A 16708-nucleotide genomic window follows, 5' to 3' on the forward strand; every position below is an offset into this window, starting at 1 on the left:
ACCCCCTGCATGAGCTTTGCTTTACTTATCGCCTTCATTTTTGGCAGCAGGTGAAGTTTGAATTCCTCTGACTAGACCTTCACTCCTAGTACAACACCAAGATAATTTCACAGGGTGTGTGCCTGATAAGTACCGATAGCCGTATATAGGTATGCTCTGTTGCCATAGAGCTGTCAGCTGGACTGATCCTTGAGGCTTCAATGTAAATAAAATGCCAGTGGATAATAAGAAACATCCAATTAAAATGTCAGACCTGTCATCAGCTTTCAGCGTCAGGGAGGCTACTATGAATTACCGTACTTTGCAATGAAAGGAATTGAACTGGTGGAATTAATTTGATCAATTACTAGTACTACTACTACTGTTACTTCTACAACTCAGAAAAAACTAGTTCAAACTACTATGTAAACCAAATTATACATTAGATATAATTGCAAAATAACTGCAAATTATTGCAAAAAGGGCATGTACCTCATTGTTTACAGGTCAAATAACCAAACAACTGGAATACACCAGTTGATAGGGAAAGTGCTGGAATGTCAGCTTTGGTTTTGTAAACAGTAAATGCTTCAGTTTAGCCTCAGTGATTCCTCCACAGGATGAGATTCATCAGATTAATCCCTGGTGACAGTGTGTGAGTTTTGGTAACACCATGGCTTACACAGGCCTTCAATGTTGAAAAAAAGTGTTTCAAATACTTGAATCACTGTATGAACATAGCTGAACTGCAAAGTGGAGTTTTACTACTTTCTAGATGACTTCATGTGCTTCACTACTCAACACTTATGTATGTCATATTTCCAGTGTCTAATAACCTGTGAAACAACTGTACTCTATTACTCCCATAAATCTAATCGGAACCCACTTAACCCACTCCACAAGAAATCAAGGCTGTATTATGGATTTCATGTAGACCGTTGATATTTATGAGGGTCAGACTCATACTAATAAATTGTGATATGACATATCGAAACCTAAAACATGTGGTTGCCCTTTCTAAATGAGTAATGGGAGTAGTTGTTATAATAATAATCCTGATAATCTACTATCCAGTGACAAGCCCCGCTCCATTCCTCTGTGATTGTATATGTGCTGACAGTGAGTGCTTTATAATGTTCCTATGTACCTGCAGCTGATAACAGCAGCAGCTTTACCAGGTCCAGAGGCCATTCCTATAGACAGGCAAGTAGAGCAAGAAAAATAATACTTTAATGTGTCGCTGCAAAACCTGTTTCCTAAAAACACACCTCTGAGAAAGTGGGCAAATTAAAAATGTCTAGAATGTAGGGATGGAGGCCAAGCTCCTGCAATATCAACTCAGAGGGAGAGTAGGAGCGTGGAACAGGTCTGCCCGGTCTACTCCTCTGCTTTTACTGACGACACACCTGCTGGCCTGGGAGGAGCTGAGACAGGTGGACGCTCTTTAACTAAGAGGACACACCATGGGAGGCAGGAAGGAGTGAGAGAGGAGAGGAGAGACTGAGGAGTTGGAACAAACCACATTCGGACTGAGATTACACCGACGGACCTGCACGGTCCCAAACGATGTCCAAGCCAAGGGAATACACCTCCGTAAAGATGAGCAAGTGAGTTTTAACTACTACCTCTATGTGTGTGTGTCAGGTTTCCTAGTCTTATGTCACGGTCTCTTGTTGCCGCCTCACACGTTTTTCTCTCCCTGAGGGGCTGTCCTGAAATCCTGCTGCATGTTGGCATTTTTGTTACCATGATCCCACTGATGTTTGCACAAGGACGGGGTTTGATTTATATCCTGGGACAATAAAATGGTACCACATGAGTGAGGTGCAATATGAAATGTTCCCTGTTGTTAAAATGCACTCAAAAATGTGTCTGTCCATTCATTCTCAAAGAGCTGAGAGGAGATTTGGAAAATGAACGAACCCCCTGTTAAGAAAATTGTTTTCTTGTTTACTCTGATAATACCACCATGTTACTGACTTGAGATGTCGATGATATTTCACTGATTATCTTCCTGTCACCTCACCTGACTCACTGACAATGGCCACATTGCTTGTGTCTGTTGTAACATGTGATGTTCAACAGGCTGCTGTTTGGATTTATTAGGTTGATAATGATGCTGTAATCCAGCTGAGGAGATTCACAATAAACCGTGCAGCTTGTCGTCATTACGATGTCATGCCAGTATACAACCGGTTCCTGATTTATGAAGTTACGCATTGGCAATAAAAGTGTGAACTCCTGCATAGTTGAAATTGTGCAAGCCCGTCCCCACCCCCTGTCAAAATGACTCAGCAGGTATTTATCGCCCCTGGGAGCGACTTGTCACCCAGTGGAGGGTGGGTGGGTGGGTGTGGGGGACACATTAGCTACGTCTGAGCTTTAAGTGCTCCTTCAAAGTGCAATGTGAAACAAAGAGAGACTGGAAGGCAGGAGGGTGTGGTAGGGCAGGGTCCCTCTGCACCTTGCTCTGTTTGTCTTAATCGGCACAGTTACTCTTGAGCTTGAATGGAAGTGAATGAGTCAGGGAGTAAGTGTTTATCCTGCTTCTGATAGGCATGGTAGAATATCTGTGATGATGACAAGAAAGCTGTCTGAAGTCAGTGAGCGGCAGGAAGATGAAGCTGCACCAGCAGAGGAGCAATCTGTGATGGAAGTCACTATCAACTCCACAGTGTAAAAATACTTCATCACAAGTAAAAGCTCCACACTGAAAGCCCGACTTCAGTGTGTATGAATGTGTAACCAGGAAAATAAATTTAGGAATAAAAAAATGCAGAGGATAGTCTCTACATCCACAGATTATATCATTAGGTTGTTATGATTCTAGCAATATGTGTTTGGAATATTTCACTCTTGTTAATGAACATGGGCCAATTTAGGCAAATTGGCCCATTGCCATAAATTGCGAACTGCACATTCACCATGCTATGAGATAATAATGAGTTACGAGACGTTGTGTTGAGTTGTTTTCGAGGCAAATGCGGAGACTGCTTGCTGAAAAACAGCGGTTTTGCACGAATTTTCCTCGAAAACAACTCAGTCTCATAACGTTCCGTTATTATCTCATAGCGTGGTGAATGTGCAGGTCACAACTTGTCCACCAGAGCGTTTTGGAGTTGTTGGATTGTGTATTTGATGAGTTTGATGAGGGAAACCAAGAAATCCCATTAGCCTCTGTAGCGTAGCTCTGAACAGCTCGCGGCTCTGCTCCGCCGTTCTAAAAATAGCTTGCACCGACAATTAAAGGTAACAAACCTACTCCTAAAACTATAGAGATTATGGGGGGGATAATGGGCCAATTTGCCAAAATGTTGAACTATCCCTTTAATGGCTTTTCTTTTAAGAGATACAAGGAGGGGGGGCATTATTAGATAGGACAGTGAAGCCCTTTGTCCTTTGTTTGTCTGCATTGTACATTCTCCAATAAAATATGAATATAAAAAAAAAAGATAGGACAGTGATGCGAGACGGGGATCTGTGGGATAGAGAGGAGATGCTGCACAGATACAACCATCCAAGAGTTGAAACTAAGCGACTGACTGCTCAGGGTGTTAGCACCCTTGTGGTATGCACCCAGACCGCTTGGCTACCAGGTCACCTCGATACCTGTCAGTCTTGATTGGTTGATAGACTGCTGCTTATGTAAAAATTTCCATCACAATCATTCAAAGCCCAAAATAGCTCATACACAACAACACATCACATTTGAGAACCATCTGAAACAATTAAATGTATGGGGTTTCTTTCATTTAACTTACATATTAAGTAATAATCAAACTAATATTTTTGCTGCCATCTGACTGATGGACTCATCATTTCAGCTCCACTTATATATCTTGTTGGGTAATGGAGCATCCTATTTAGTACACAAACCATATAAAGGATTACAGTCAGGGGAGAAAGGTGATGATAATTCTAGGGAACCAGCACCCAGTAGCACCCACAAAAAAACCCCAGTAGTCTAATCTTTGTATGACTGAATTATTCTGCATAAGACCCTGACTAATACTCATAGTAATGCTGCATTAGCATCAAAACAAAGTAGGCTAAATAAAAAATGATAATGCATACGTAGTCTAAGAAAAAGGAAAAATAAAAAGGTGGAAAAGTCAGGTGGCAGGGGCCCACTTTAGTATTCTTTCAGGGGCCCCAGAATTCCTAGCAACGGCCCTGATAATTTCTAACTAAAAGTTAACCAATAAAGCTTCCACATAAATAGTAGAATAAGACTGAGTATTTACTGTAAAAGTTGCATGAAAAGAAAATATTAAAGTACAACGAAGTGAAACTTATTCTTTAGTGCAGTACTCATGCTACTTTCCAGTAGTGTTCAAAATACAAAAGAAATATGCAACAACTAATCCTCCCCCTATTGTACGACGCATAATGTTTGTTTCCAACTGTCATGGCCCAGTAGAGATGAATGGTCCCGCTCCTCTGACAGTGACAGTGTGACACCTTCACCTCAGAAAGAATGGTTGTGTCACATTCTTCACTGATAATGGGAGGGACCCCCTCCCCACCCTGGGTCTGGATCAGGGTGTGTCGGGATAAATAGTTGGCTTTCATATCACAGCGTCTGACAGAACAAACACCCAGAGAGCACAAACAGGTCTGCAGACAGCTTGATTCATGAGTGACATGACACGGTGATGATTTCTGGGGAAGGAATCCACCGTACATGTTCACAACCCACACACTGACTTCAGATTTAGACTGTGGCCAGTAGAAAAGAAGAGTAAAAGAAACAATGTTTGTGATGAAAACTGCTGAAAAAGCTAAATGAATGAATGCTTTATTTCAAACATATGAATAAAGCATTCATTCATTTAGCTTTTCCAGCAGTTTTCATTACAAACATTCTCTCTTTTACTCTTCTTTTCTACTGGCCACAATTTAAATGCTTTTCTTCTTCTTCTTCTTCTTCTTCTTCTTCTTCTTCTTCTTCTTCTTCTTCTTCTTCTTCTTCTTCTTCTTTTTTAAATAGTTAAATCACACAACAGCTTTCTTGATGTAAATCAATATGATTAACCCAGTGATGAAAGCTAAAATCTACATTTACTCAAGGGATGTCCTTAAGTCCAATCAAGAAAAGATAAGACAAGATCAGATCTTGTCTTTGTCAATCTGGCAATGCATTCAAAAGCATAAATATACACATAACAAATACACAAAATGCAATATTGCATTGTGCATTAAAGATCTAGTGCATCCACAAGAGCAGGGACACAGTCTGCTGTGTAGTTCTTGTGCTTGTATAAAAATCCATAAGAAATCTTCTTCAATAGCAGTAACATGTACAAGCTTAATTATTTCAGACTGTGTGTGTATAGGTACTAGTTTTGTAATATCATGCTAAGCACAGAAAGAACATGTCGGACTTGTATGTTTAAGCATCGTCTCTCTCTGTTGTCTCTACTCAGGGGTCAGGCCACCGACCTGGCCACACTGGTCGTTCGCTTGCAGAGGAACGCCGACCAGGTGGAGAAGAACATCCTGCGATCAGAGGAGCTGTTGGCTGTGGTAACAATGTCACAATCACATCACAGCTTCACTCATTCTCGTCCTAGTGTCACATGACAGCTGAAGGTGAGAGGTTTTCCTCTGACGGCGACAGTGTTCATCCTCCTGTGCAGGACACGGAGCGAGACGGGAAACGTCAGCGCCTGCTCTACCAGAAGGAGATCGCGGAGAACCTGTCTGAGGCCGAGGGGCTGGTGAAGAACCTGTTCATGGACGTGGACAGAGCCAAGAAGCTGCAGCACCCGCAGGCGCCCGAGATAGAGAAGGAGTGAGTTGACCCAACAGCATCAAAGACACAACTTACAACCCTCACAAAACATGAGGACGGATGCCAACAGACACACCTGAAACTTGATCATGCATCACATTCCACCTGCTTGGCAGACAGTAGTTTAATTCCCACATTCTCATTAACTCTCCTCCACCCACTTATTAACAACCCACTGAGATACTTGTGTGTTTGCCTTCAGTGTGAGCAACCTGCACGACCGCTGGGTGAAGGACTGCGCCACCTACAGGGACCTGTACGGCCATGTGCTGGACGTGCAGCTGTCACAGAAGATCGGCTGGGGTCCTCTGCTGGATGGGAAGCTGGTGAGTGGTTGCCAACATCAAAAGCAGAGACGTTTAAATCAGCCTTTTGGTTTCTGTAGCTGAACATCCTCTTCTTTTGACAGAGAAAGGTAAAGATGGAGTCGTACGGCCCCAAACTGTCTGACGTGGAGAAGCAGATCGCAGAGCATAACATCCTGCACAAGGAGATCGAGGCCTACGACTCCCAGCTGCAGCCCAGCAGCGTCAGCCCACAGGTGACCACAGCACACGGCCACACACATGCAGGATTGTTTAATTGTGCAATACCTGTGACAAACATTAAGCAAACATAAAGACAGGAAAGACATGACACCGCAACACAGCAAAAAAGTAAATGGATTGAGATAAATTGTGATAAGGAGCAAGAAAAGAAGAGAAAAAAATAAAATAAGTAAATAAATCCATAGGAAATGGATCATCAACAGCCAATTGGTCACTCAACCCCCCCTCCATCTTCATGTTTCTTCATCTTCTTTGTTTCGTAGGAGCAGTACTCCACCCTCAAAGACAAATACGCCGAACTTCTCGTGAGTTTTTGACCACGACTTTTCAGTTGGTTCTGTCTGAGGGAGTTTGCTTAAGTTCAGAGGGATGGGTGTGTATTCAACATGTGGTTGTGTAGTGTGTGTGTATCATACATGCAAGTCGTGGCTCTTTGCAGGAGCTCTCCCAGCGCAGGCGCAACCACCTGGCCTCTCTGTACGAGTACATACAGAGCTGCAACAAGGAGCTGGTGTACCTGTCGAGCCAGCAGGATAGGATCATCCAGAGAGACTGGAGCGATCGCATGATCGACCCACCGGGGGTCCGCACCGAGTATGAGGTGAGAGGCCAGAGTCACGTCAGTTTATTGTGTTGTCTTCTGAGAATAGTAACACCTTGTTTGTCTTCTTGCCTCCGAGCCAAATGATCCAGTTACACCAGCTCAAGACACAACTGGTGTAACCAGTACAGTGGTTAATGAATGCTTAGCTGCTGGGAGGATTTGATCTGAATATTTCAAACACTGTCATGTTTTCTACATCTCACTTTATGTTTATGTACAGAGATTCAAAACCAACGGGCTGGTGTCACATGAGCGTGAAGTCAACCAGTTGCGGGACGAAGGAGATGATCTGATTGAGAAGAATCACCCCGGCACCTCAGCAATAAAGGTACGTCTGACATGAGGAAAGTGTCTGTATCATCCCCATCATAGTGGTATGACCTGGGATTTCCTCCGGTCAAACACACTGAAATAAGATGAAATGTTGTTGTTTGTTTTTTGTCAGATGCACAGAGACACCGTGCAGGCTGAGTGGACAGACTTTCTCAACCTGTGCCTAGCGCAGGAGAAACATCTGGACAACATCGAAGACTACAAGAAGGTAGAGAACCCCCGAGTGCACCGCACTGTCGCTGACTGATACAGCCTGTTAAATCACGACGCTTCCACTTCACCACTGCTGTTTGCTAAGAAGTGACTGTTTGTTCACTGCAGTTCCAGCTGGACGCAGAGACGCTGTCTGAGTCCCTGGACAGACTCAATAACAATCTGGACCCGAGGTCTCTGAGCGGCAAGAGCAACTCTGAAGTCCTGTTGGCCTTGGAGGTACCGCAGTGTTTAAAAAAGAAACGAAAAAATGGTGGAAAGGATTCCCACATTGTGTTAGAGGACAGTGTGAAGAAAACCTAATGACAGATTTTACCCAGAACTCCACTCTCCTGACCTGATCTCATGCCCCATTTGTAACACTCACACTTATTACACAAATAATAATAAGAACAACAATAATAGTAGTAGTAGTTTACTGTAGAATCAATTAGTAGACATACTAATGATAATACTAATGCTACTTATAATCCCTCTTAACATAAAAATGTCTACTACTTTTAGAACAGTTTTGCCTTTTAGCAAAAATGTTAAACACTTGTTGAACAGTAGTTATCTAACCACAGCAGCTGCTGCTCAGCACAAATGACAAACTTTCATAGAGATAGTTATTAATCTAATTCTAAACTCTTTTTTATCTAATTGACAGGCAATTTTATTCATTTATATTTGATAAATAAATTTGTGATAGTGTTGCAACATCTGATTAAATGGATGCAGTGGAGTAAAACTATTCTGCATTATATATATGATGCACTTTACATTTAACTATATACATACTGTATAACATATTCTCTCAAATGAATCAGTGACCTCTGGAGATCTCTTAAATAAGGATATTTTATGTTGCATGAAATTCTGAAATGAGAGTCTTTTTTTCTGTTGGTGTGACCTTTGATCTAATTCAATAAAACCTTCAGGGAGATGAACCATCACTGAGGAGGAATGACCAGCGTCTGGCCTCCCTCAAGGAGTTCAGCAGCAAAGTTGTACCTCTGAAGTTGCGACGAATACATCCCAGCAAACACACCACTGCTGTGGCCCTGTGTGACTGGAATGATGATGAGGTGGGAGACGATTGGCCGTTATGTACAGACAGACACTTGAGCTGTTCAGAAGTGCTTAAAATTTGCAAAAAAAACAAACAAAATACGAACAGTCCTGCTGTTATCATCTTTATTTGAACATATTCTGTGTGTTTCAGGGAATTGTGAGGCGTGGTGAGAGGCTCACCCTCATGTCCAACTCCAGTAATAGGGACTGGGAGCTTCAGACAAGCAGTGGAAGGACCAAAACCCTCCCTGGGGCCTGTTTTGTGATCCCAGCACCTGATGCTGAGGCCCTCGAGAGAGTAAACAGGTACACAATACAAACACAACATGTTTTCCCTCCATTGTTTTTCTATATGATTACAGCAGAGGCTAATTGCTAGCCCCTGATTGACCGATTCACCTGTAATAGATTCCAATGAAATAATGTGTCTGTGTCTTCTCAGCCTGGAAAAAGCATTGACGGAGCTTAAGAGCCGTAGATCTACACTCATGTACTCCAGCAAGAACAGCACTGTGGAGGTGATCCGCCCTACGAGGACGGGTGAGGAGAACAGCAATCATTCTCACATATACACTTTTGGGGTTTTCTGTGGTTAACAGACCATGAAGAAATCTGGATTTATCAAGCTCATTGTTTCCTCGCTCTCTTCAGTCACTGTAAAAAGCGCCCCAGACGATCCCAGAGCTTCACAGTTTGCCAGTGACCTAGACAGGATCATCAGATCTCTGGAGCAGACGGAAAAAGAAGTCCTAAGCCGGATGAGGGCCCCGCTGGACAACCGCATCCCCACACAAGACCTGGAAAAAAGGCTGGAAGAGCTGGAGGTGAGCATGAGCAACATTAAGCTTCAGCCACCTTACAGGTTCAGTGACAATATTATCTTCAGCATTATCAGATGTATCTGGGTTGGTGTGACCAGCACTGTGTGACTTGCTCTTCAGAAATATGCTCTGGCTGTGAGGAGACTGGAATCTGAGAAGTCTGGAGTCCAGAGAGAGATGGGATCCATTCTGGACAGGAAGCCGTTGGGACCGACCGCCTCTACCCTGCCTGTAAAACTCAGCGTTGCCAACCATAAAATCGATCACATCAACTCCCTGATTGATTCCTTCAAAAAAAAGTAAGAATCAAAAGAAAAGGTTTTGAGGTGAATGTCATTTGCACCTTTATCTTTGAAGTCATTTAGTTTGACATGATTTCCTCTCTCCTTTCATCAGAGCTACAGCCTCCCTGTACCTGGAAAAACAAATGAAGAATGTGGAAGGCATTGTCTCGGGGTTTGAGAACCAACTCACCAAAGATGGCACCATTCTTTTTTATGACCATGGCAACGCCATCCAGAGCCGCAACCAGGACCTGGAGGTGCAACCAAAAACACATTGAATAAGTCACAGGATCCTATGATCGTTGGGATTCCCCAAGACAATCCATTAAAGTGTTTTTAAAATATATATATTCTTTTTCTTTGTGCTGTTCAACAGACAATGCGTAAGGCTGCAGCCTCAAAGAAGGACGCAGTGAATCAGCTTGGCAGAGACTTGGATCTGACTGAGCAAGCATGCAGCTCCCTAAAGCAGAGTTTCAACGAGTACTGCCCTGACATCCGTCGCCAAGAGACTGATGTGAAACATCTGAAGAACCGCCTCACAAGTGTCAACAATCAGCTCCAGGAAAGGTGAGAGGAAAGCCATCACTGTCATTGTATTTGACCTACAGTATGTTTATGTCATTCCTCTGATGACCTGTTTCTTTGGTGATGAGTATTTGTTTTTACATTTTTCCTGTAGGACTGCTCTGATAAAGGAGGCCAACAATAAAAACCAAGATTTCAACAGTGCTGTTCAGTCACTGGATTTCTTCTTGGTCAATATGCCCAACAACAAGATCAAGCGCACTGATAGTGTGTCACAGATTACAGCCAAGGAGAACTCTCAGTGGGTCAGTGAAAGCTTTTATGTACTAAACTGTCTCCAGTATTCATAGGTACAGGCTGTTTCAGCAATGGTTAAATACTTTGCTTCATTTTTGATTATATCCCATGTTTAGAAAGTGGTGGAGGACATCAGGAAGAAACAGGGCGATCTGGATCGAGCCAAGAGTCTTTCCCGGGAACTGCAACACATCTTAAATGTGAGTTCAGACAATGAGATTATTCTTATTTTCCATTTGCACCTATCTGTGCTCACAGTGTTTAAATACATTTTCTTTCAGGTGTATGAGGTCAGGTCAAAAACTTACCGTGCCGCTCTTAATTACGAAGATGATGAGGACGACGTGGACTACGATGAGGGGCTTATTCTAAGGAAGCGTCCCACAACCATGGCTCAGGCTGTACAGAGAAAGGTACAGTTATAGAGAGATGTTTCTCCTTGTTTTCTCATTTCAACTCTTTGGTCTTCAAGATTTAAACTCATTTTGCCCTCTGCTTCTATTAAAGGAGAGAAATCTGCAGAATCTTTACTCTGAGGTGTATGCAGAGAACAACCAACTACTCAGCCAGTTGGGCACAACGAAGAACATGATGGCCAGGGTATGAGATCATTAGACCAAAATCATATAAACATTAGTCATGTAACAGTAGAATAATACCTGATGTTCTGCTCAAAATCATCACTGTCAGGAGTATTGAAGTTGCCTATTTGCTTTGTCAATTTATTTGTGTACAGAATGAAGACAAACACAGTCAGGTAGTCGTCACTCATCAGCTGCAGCTACAGAGCGAGAGGAAGGATCTGGAGGAAAGCAGTAGCCTGAAAAGGGAGCTAAGCGAGGAGGTTTCTAGACGCTTACGTATTGAGAAAGACCTGGAGACGTACCGCAAGAGAGCCGTGTCTCTGAGGAGCAGGAGAGGAGTGGAGAGGATAGAGGAGAAGGAGGTGGTGCAGTACTACCGTGACCCCAACCTGGAATTGCAGCTGCAGTCCCTGAAAAAGCAGATCCAGGATGAGTCACTGAAGAGGTCAAGATTCTCCTCAGAGATAGAATTTATGAACGAGAAGATTATCAAAGTCCAGAGCCAGGTGAGCAAAATCGTGCCCAGGCTGGTGACCAAGGTGATGACCGAATATGAGAGAGACCCGGTGCTCGATAAAGAGACAGCCAGGATTAGAGAGATCATTCAGAGGCTAAGACTGGAGTTCAAAACAGCAGAGACTGACATAGTCCGTGTGAGAAATGAAACCACCATCCTGTCCCAGCAGGCACCAAAAATCAGACACAGGGTTGTCAAGAAGGAAGTGCTGAGAGTTGAAAAGGACCCAGAGATGCTGAGATCTGTTCATTTGTTTCAGAGTGAGATTTCCGATGTGGAGTCTCGGTGCAAGTCTCTCCATGACAGAATTTATAGCATCAGGAGCCAGATAAGCACACTGGAAAGGCTCATTCCAACCATTGAGCCCAAGATAGTGATCAAGGAGGTGAGACAAGTCCAGCAAGACCATGTGTTGGTTGAGGAGTCGAAGAAACTACGCATCGCCTTACAGGAGGAGAGAGATGAGATTGCTATCTTGATGAAGGACTTGTCCGCCCTCAGGCTGCGTTACAGTGAAGTGGAGAATGTCAGACAGAGAGTTGAGGTCAAAGAAACCATCAATGAAGTCTACAGAGTAAGTCACGAGACAGAACTAGAGCTTATACGTCTGAGAAAAGAGCTGCAGGAGTACATCCAGCGCTATGCAGTCTTGGAAAGGGAAAGCAGCACAGTGACAACAAGTCTGACTACTGTGCGCGCTCAGAAACCCAGGATTGAGTACAGGGAGGTGACAAAGGAGTTGATCAAAGAAGAGGCAAGCCCAGAGGACATCAGGGAATTGCAAAGGCTGAGGAACCAAATCTCTCGTCTCCAAGTCAACTATGACTCCACCCTGGAGCTGTACACCCGTCTATGTAGAGAGAGAGATGAGCTGAAAACAGAAAGATCCAGAGTAGAGATCAAGGTAGTGACTAGAGATCTCATCAGATATGAGAATGACCCTCTTCTGGAGAAAGAGGTTGAGAGGTTGCGATTGAGCCTCAGAGAGGAGATTAAGCTGCGTCGCAGCATAGAGGAGACGCTCTACGAAATCAACAACCAATACATTATCCTTGAAAGGCAAGTTCCAGAGGAGAGGGTCATATTCCAGGAGGTGGTGCGTCTTGAGAAGGATCGCAATCAGATCCTGGAGCATGAGAGGATGAGAAGGGTTCTGGATGAAGAAATACAAACCCGTAGATCGCTTGAGATAGAAGTCAGAGATCTCAGATCCCTGGTTGTCGAGAAAGAGAATCGTCTGGCCCAGGCAGATGATCGCCAGAGGAAGATTATAGCGGAAGCAGAGCTCAGAGAGATCAGATCTCGCATTTACGAGTTTGAACACAATCCAAGACCTGTTGAGGAAAAGATCATCATCGAGGAGGTCCTGAAAGTGGAGAGGGATCCAAATCTGGACAGACTCAGCGATGGTATTCGAGTTGAGTTGGAGTCTGAACGTTCCAGTATCAGTCGCATTGAGAGAGAAATCTGCAGCCTGAAGGTCAGGCTGGAGATCCTGGAAAAGGAAAAGTCTACAGAGAAGGTTGTTTACAGAGAAATTGTTCGTATAGAGAAAGACACATCATTGGAGCCTGAAATGGAACGTCTAAGAGACCTGATATCACACGAGAGAAAACTCAGGCTAGACCAGGAAGAGGGAATTCAGAACTACACCATCAAAATTGCCCATATACAGACATCAAGATCGGCGGCCTCTCATGAGGAGATTACCCTCATCAGCTCCAGAGATTCTCTGTCCAGAGAGAAAGAAGATCTCCTCAGAGAGCTCAAAATGCTAGAGTCACAAAGGGAGGAAATCAACTACACCTTCCAGCAGCAGTCCAAGATAGTGAGTGAGAGAAGCCAGATAGTACGGCAAAGGAGTCTTAAGATAACCACTGACATAGAACGGCTGGAGAGAGAGATCCTGAGTTTAAGGGACACAATACACCAGAAAACGACACTCATCACTGAGCTGCAGAGTAGCCTCCTGAAAGAGGATCATAATGAAACTCACACCACAGAGACAAATATGTCCACAAAGATCACCATCCTGGATCCGGAAACCGGTAAGGACCTGTCTCCCTATGACGCCTACGTCCAGGGGGTCATTGAACGCAACCAGTACATCCACCTGTCTGAGATGGAGTGTGACTGGGAGGAGATCACTTCCACAGGTCCAGATGGGGATACAACAATTCTGCAGGATCGAAAGAGCGGGAAGCAGTACTCTATCAAGGATGCTGTAAAAGAAGGTCGCCTGACCCAGTATGACCTGAGCCGCTACAAGGAAGGGAAAATGTCCATTTCTGAGTTTGCCCTTCTTGTCGCAGGAGAAACCAGAAAGCCCTACGTTCCTCCAATAACAAGCCCAAGATCACCCACCAAATACAGCACAACCTCTCCATTGAACTCCATGTCATCCACTCTGAGGTCCTCATACACCAACCTCAACTCTACCTATGGTGGCAGTTTGACCAACCTTGCAGGACCCACAGGGGACGAGCTCTTCCCAATCTCTGGTATTCATGACAACACCACTGGAAGCCGCATGTCTGTAAGAAGTGCTCTCACCCGCAAACTCATTGATGTCGATACAGCTCTTTTGTTGCTGGAGGCACAGGCAGCCTCCGGTGGCATCGTTGATCTAGGCAGAAAGGACAAACTTTCTGTCCACAAGGCAGCTGAACATGGTCTCATCGACTCAGCTCACATGTATAAGCTTCTGAATGCTCAGAAAGCCTTCACTGGAGTCGAGGATCCCGTGACCAAACAGCGCCTCCCGGTAGGTCTGGCAGCGCAGAAGGGATATATTCCTCAAGAAAATGCCATAAGGTACATGGAGGCTCAGTCCCTGACCGGTGGTTTGGTGAACCCGGCCAAAGCAGGTCGAATCACTGTCCAGGAGGCTCTCTCCACCGATATGATTGACAGTGCAACAGCGAATCATCTGCAAGACGAGTCTTCCCACACAAAAGCTCTGGTAGACCCCATCACGAAAGAGAAGATGACATACAAGCAGGCGATGGATCGGTGTAAGAGAGACACCAGCACGGGGCTCATGCTGCTTCCTGTAGTGTCCACTGATGAGGCAAATACTCCATCATACTCAAACTATGGATTCAACTCCTCTCACAGAAGATACTAAATGTGTGCTTTTATGGTGTGCAACACTTTTTTTGTTTTGTTGCTACAACCGATGGTGCTAGGGGATGTATGGTAATGGATAAATATAGAGAAATAAGTGAAAAATTGATTGATATGTTTGTGCACTTTTACACTTTTATAAAACAAAGGGGAAAAGAGAGGGGTGATTCTGGTGGAAGTGAAGTATATGGGTGCATCTGTTTTTTTTTTTGCTACTACTTATGGATCAGTTGCAAAAGTGTGGGTAATGTTTATTTTTATGGGACATTGTTTTTTCACTGTTCTCTGACTAAATCCTTCGTAAGTGCTTACATTCACATTTATTTTTCTCTGTTCTTTGATTTCCAATATTAAAACTATAAACTATGGAGGATGTCTGTGTCTGTGTGATTTTTCTACAGGCCTGACTTTTCATCTAGCACCACCATCAGGTTGAACTATATAAATTCATGTTTTGTTCCATCATATTAAATATTCCAGATTGATGAAAAAGGCAATCTTTCAACTTTCTGTTTAGCACCATATACTAGATCAACATTTTAATTGGACCAGACTCTCTTTATTTTGTATTTAATGCTAATTAGTCTCAAATAATACTATAGGCCAGGGTATAAGCAGTTTGAGGTGCAGTAGCTTCCCATTTCCAGAAACAGTTTCCTCCACAACACAGTGAATCATCTGTATTAAATACTTTATCTCATGGTAAAATGGACACGATGCTTGTAAACCTCAGTGAGTCATATGCTTGGAAATGATGGATTAAGGATACAGATTAGATATGACTCACATTTAAGCATGTGGTGTATTCAGGTTAACCAGGTCAAACTCATGGGTCTACATGTCTGATGAAAGACTCCTGCTGCCAACGTGGACAGTGGGAACAGACAGACAACTGAAATGTATCAGGACTGGGACCACAGTGCACTGCCTTGTCAGCAAACATCAGCAAATGAACTCTGAATAGCTGATTGAAAGACATATACCCTGAGAAATCCAAGGTGATATTGGTGGAGGAACTGTCTGAAAGACCCCATCTGACCTCCTGGTAGAGGTTAGAGTAGATGGTGTGGATGTGGGAATGTGCGGCCGCTGTGCCGGGATGTCTGTCTAACAGATTACCCGGTGACTGAAAGGACTTTGCGGGATTACTGCACATGAGCCTGTCTGGAGGCTGAAGTGGCCCCACTCTGTGTCTAGAGGGGGGTGAAGGATGTTCCCTGATGGTTGTGTCATCTCACTTCAAGTAGTTAGCCAGCATGATGCCGTAATGATCCGCAAATCACTTTCTTTCTTTTCATTTTTAAGTAGGTTTTTACAGCAAAGGGTACAACCTTTGGTATTGAATCAAATAGTAGATTCTGGGATGTTTCTCCTTTTCTAGTCTTTGGTGACTCAGTGCATGTATGATGACTGCCTTCCTGGTAAAAAAAAAAAAAAAAAAGAAAAAGCCTGCAAAATAACACAACATTATTACAGCAGCATCACATATAGTAGACATGGAAACATAAGTGGCTCCTTTGCACTGACTGGACAACTGGCTGGAGTGATGTACTGTATGTGATAATTGGCAGCTTCTTGTTGTTTTGCCAGATTATTATTGTTATTAAACGAGGCTGTGGTGCTGATGGTTTTAAACCTTGGACAATGAGCATTTGCACATTTTCTCTTATTCATTCTGTCTATGAATGATGATGATGAAGCCTCCTGTACGCCTGCCCTGCAATCATGCTGATGCCATATCAACTGGTGTATAAAGCTGTTTTTCAAGCACACTGTCACATGTTTTCCTCCTCAAATGACAACATCAGGAGCAGCAACCATATTTCATTGATTTTAAATAAATGTTCCTCGATCAGACAGTATTCAGGCAGATTTTATTAATCCTGTTGTAAACTGATAATAAAAAAACAAACATAAAAGCACACACACATATATATATATATATATATAGTGTGTGTGATTCTCAAAATAACCATCACAAGGCCCTAAAGCAATAATGGAGCCCTGAATATCCAAAAATACATTTA

At 43.4% G+C, this 16708-nt stretch overlaps 1 protein-coding gene across 1 annotated transcript; it reads left to right on the top strand.

The window, feature by feature from the left end:
* The first annotated feature begins 1439 nt into the window (after positions 1-1439).
* evplb (envoplakin b) lies at positions 1440-15165 on the top strand. Its single transcript, XM_085785029.1, has 22 exons — positions 1440-1586; positions 5406-5505; positions 5619-5773; positions 5976-6099; positions 6183-6314; positions 6585-6626; positions 6761-6922; positions 7146-7253; positions 7371-7466; positions 7580-7690; positions 8392-8538; positions 8676-8830; positions 8967-9064; positions 9176-9348; positions 9466-9644; positions 9742-9886; positions 10006-10199; positions 10312-10462; positions 10571-10654; positions 10736-10867; positions 10962-11054; positions 11191-15165. The coding sequence occupies exons 1-22, from the start codon at positions 1546-1548 to the stop codon at positions 14680-14682; spliced, it is 6114 nt and encodes a 2037-aa protein (XP_085641155.1). The 5' UTR covers positions 1440-1545; the 3' UTR covers positions 14683-15165.
* The last annotated feature ends 1543 nt before the right edge of the window (positions 15166-16708 follow it).

Source organism: Trachurus japonicus, chromosome 8 (genome assembly GCF_045865225.1).
Source record: "Trachurus japonicus isolate A0001 chromosome 8, Traja_1.0".
NCBI classification, from domain to species: domain Eukaryota; kingdom Metazoa; phylum Chordata; class Actinopteri; order Carangiformes; family Carangidae; genus Trachurus; species Trachurus japonicus.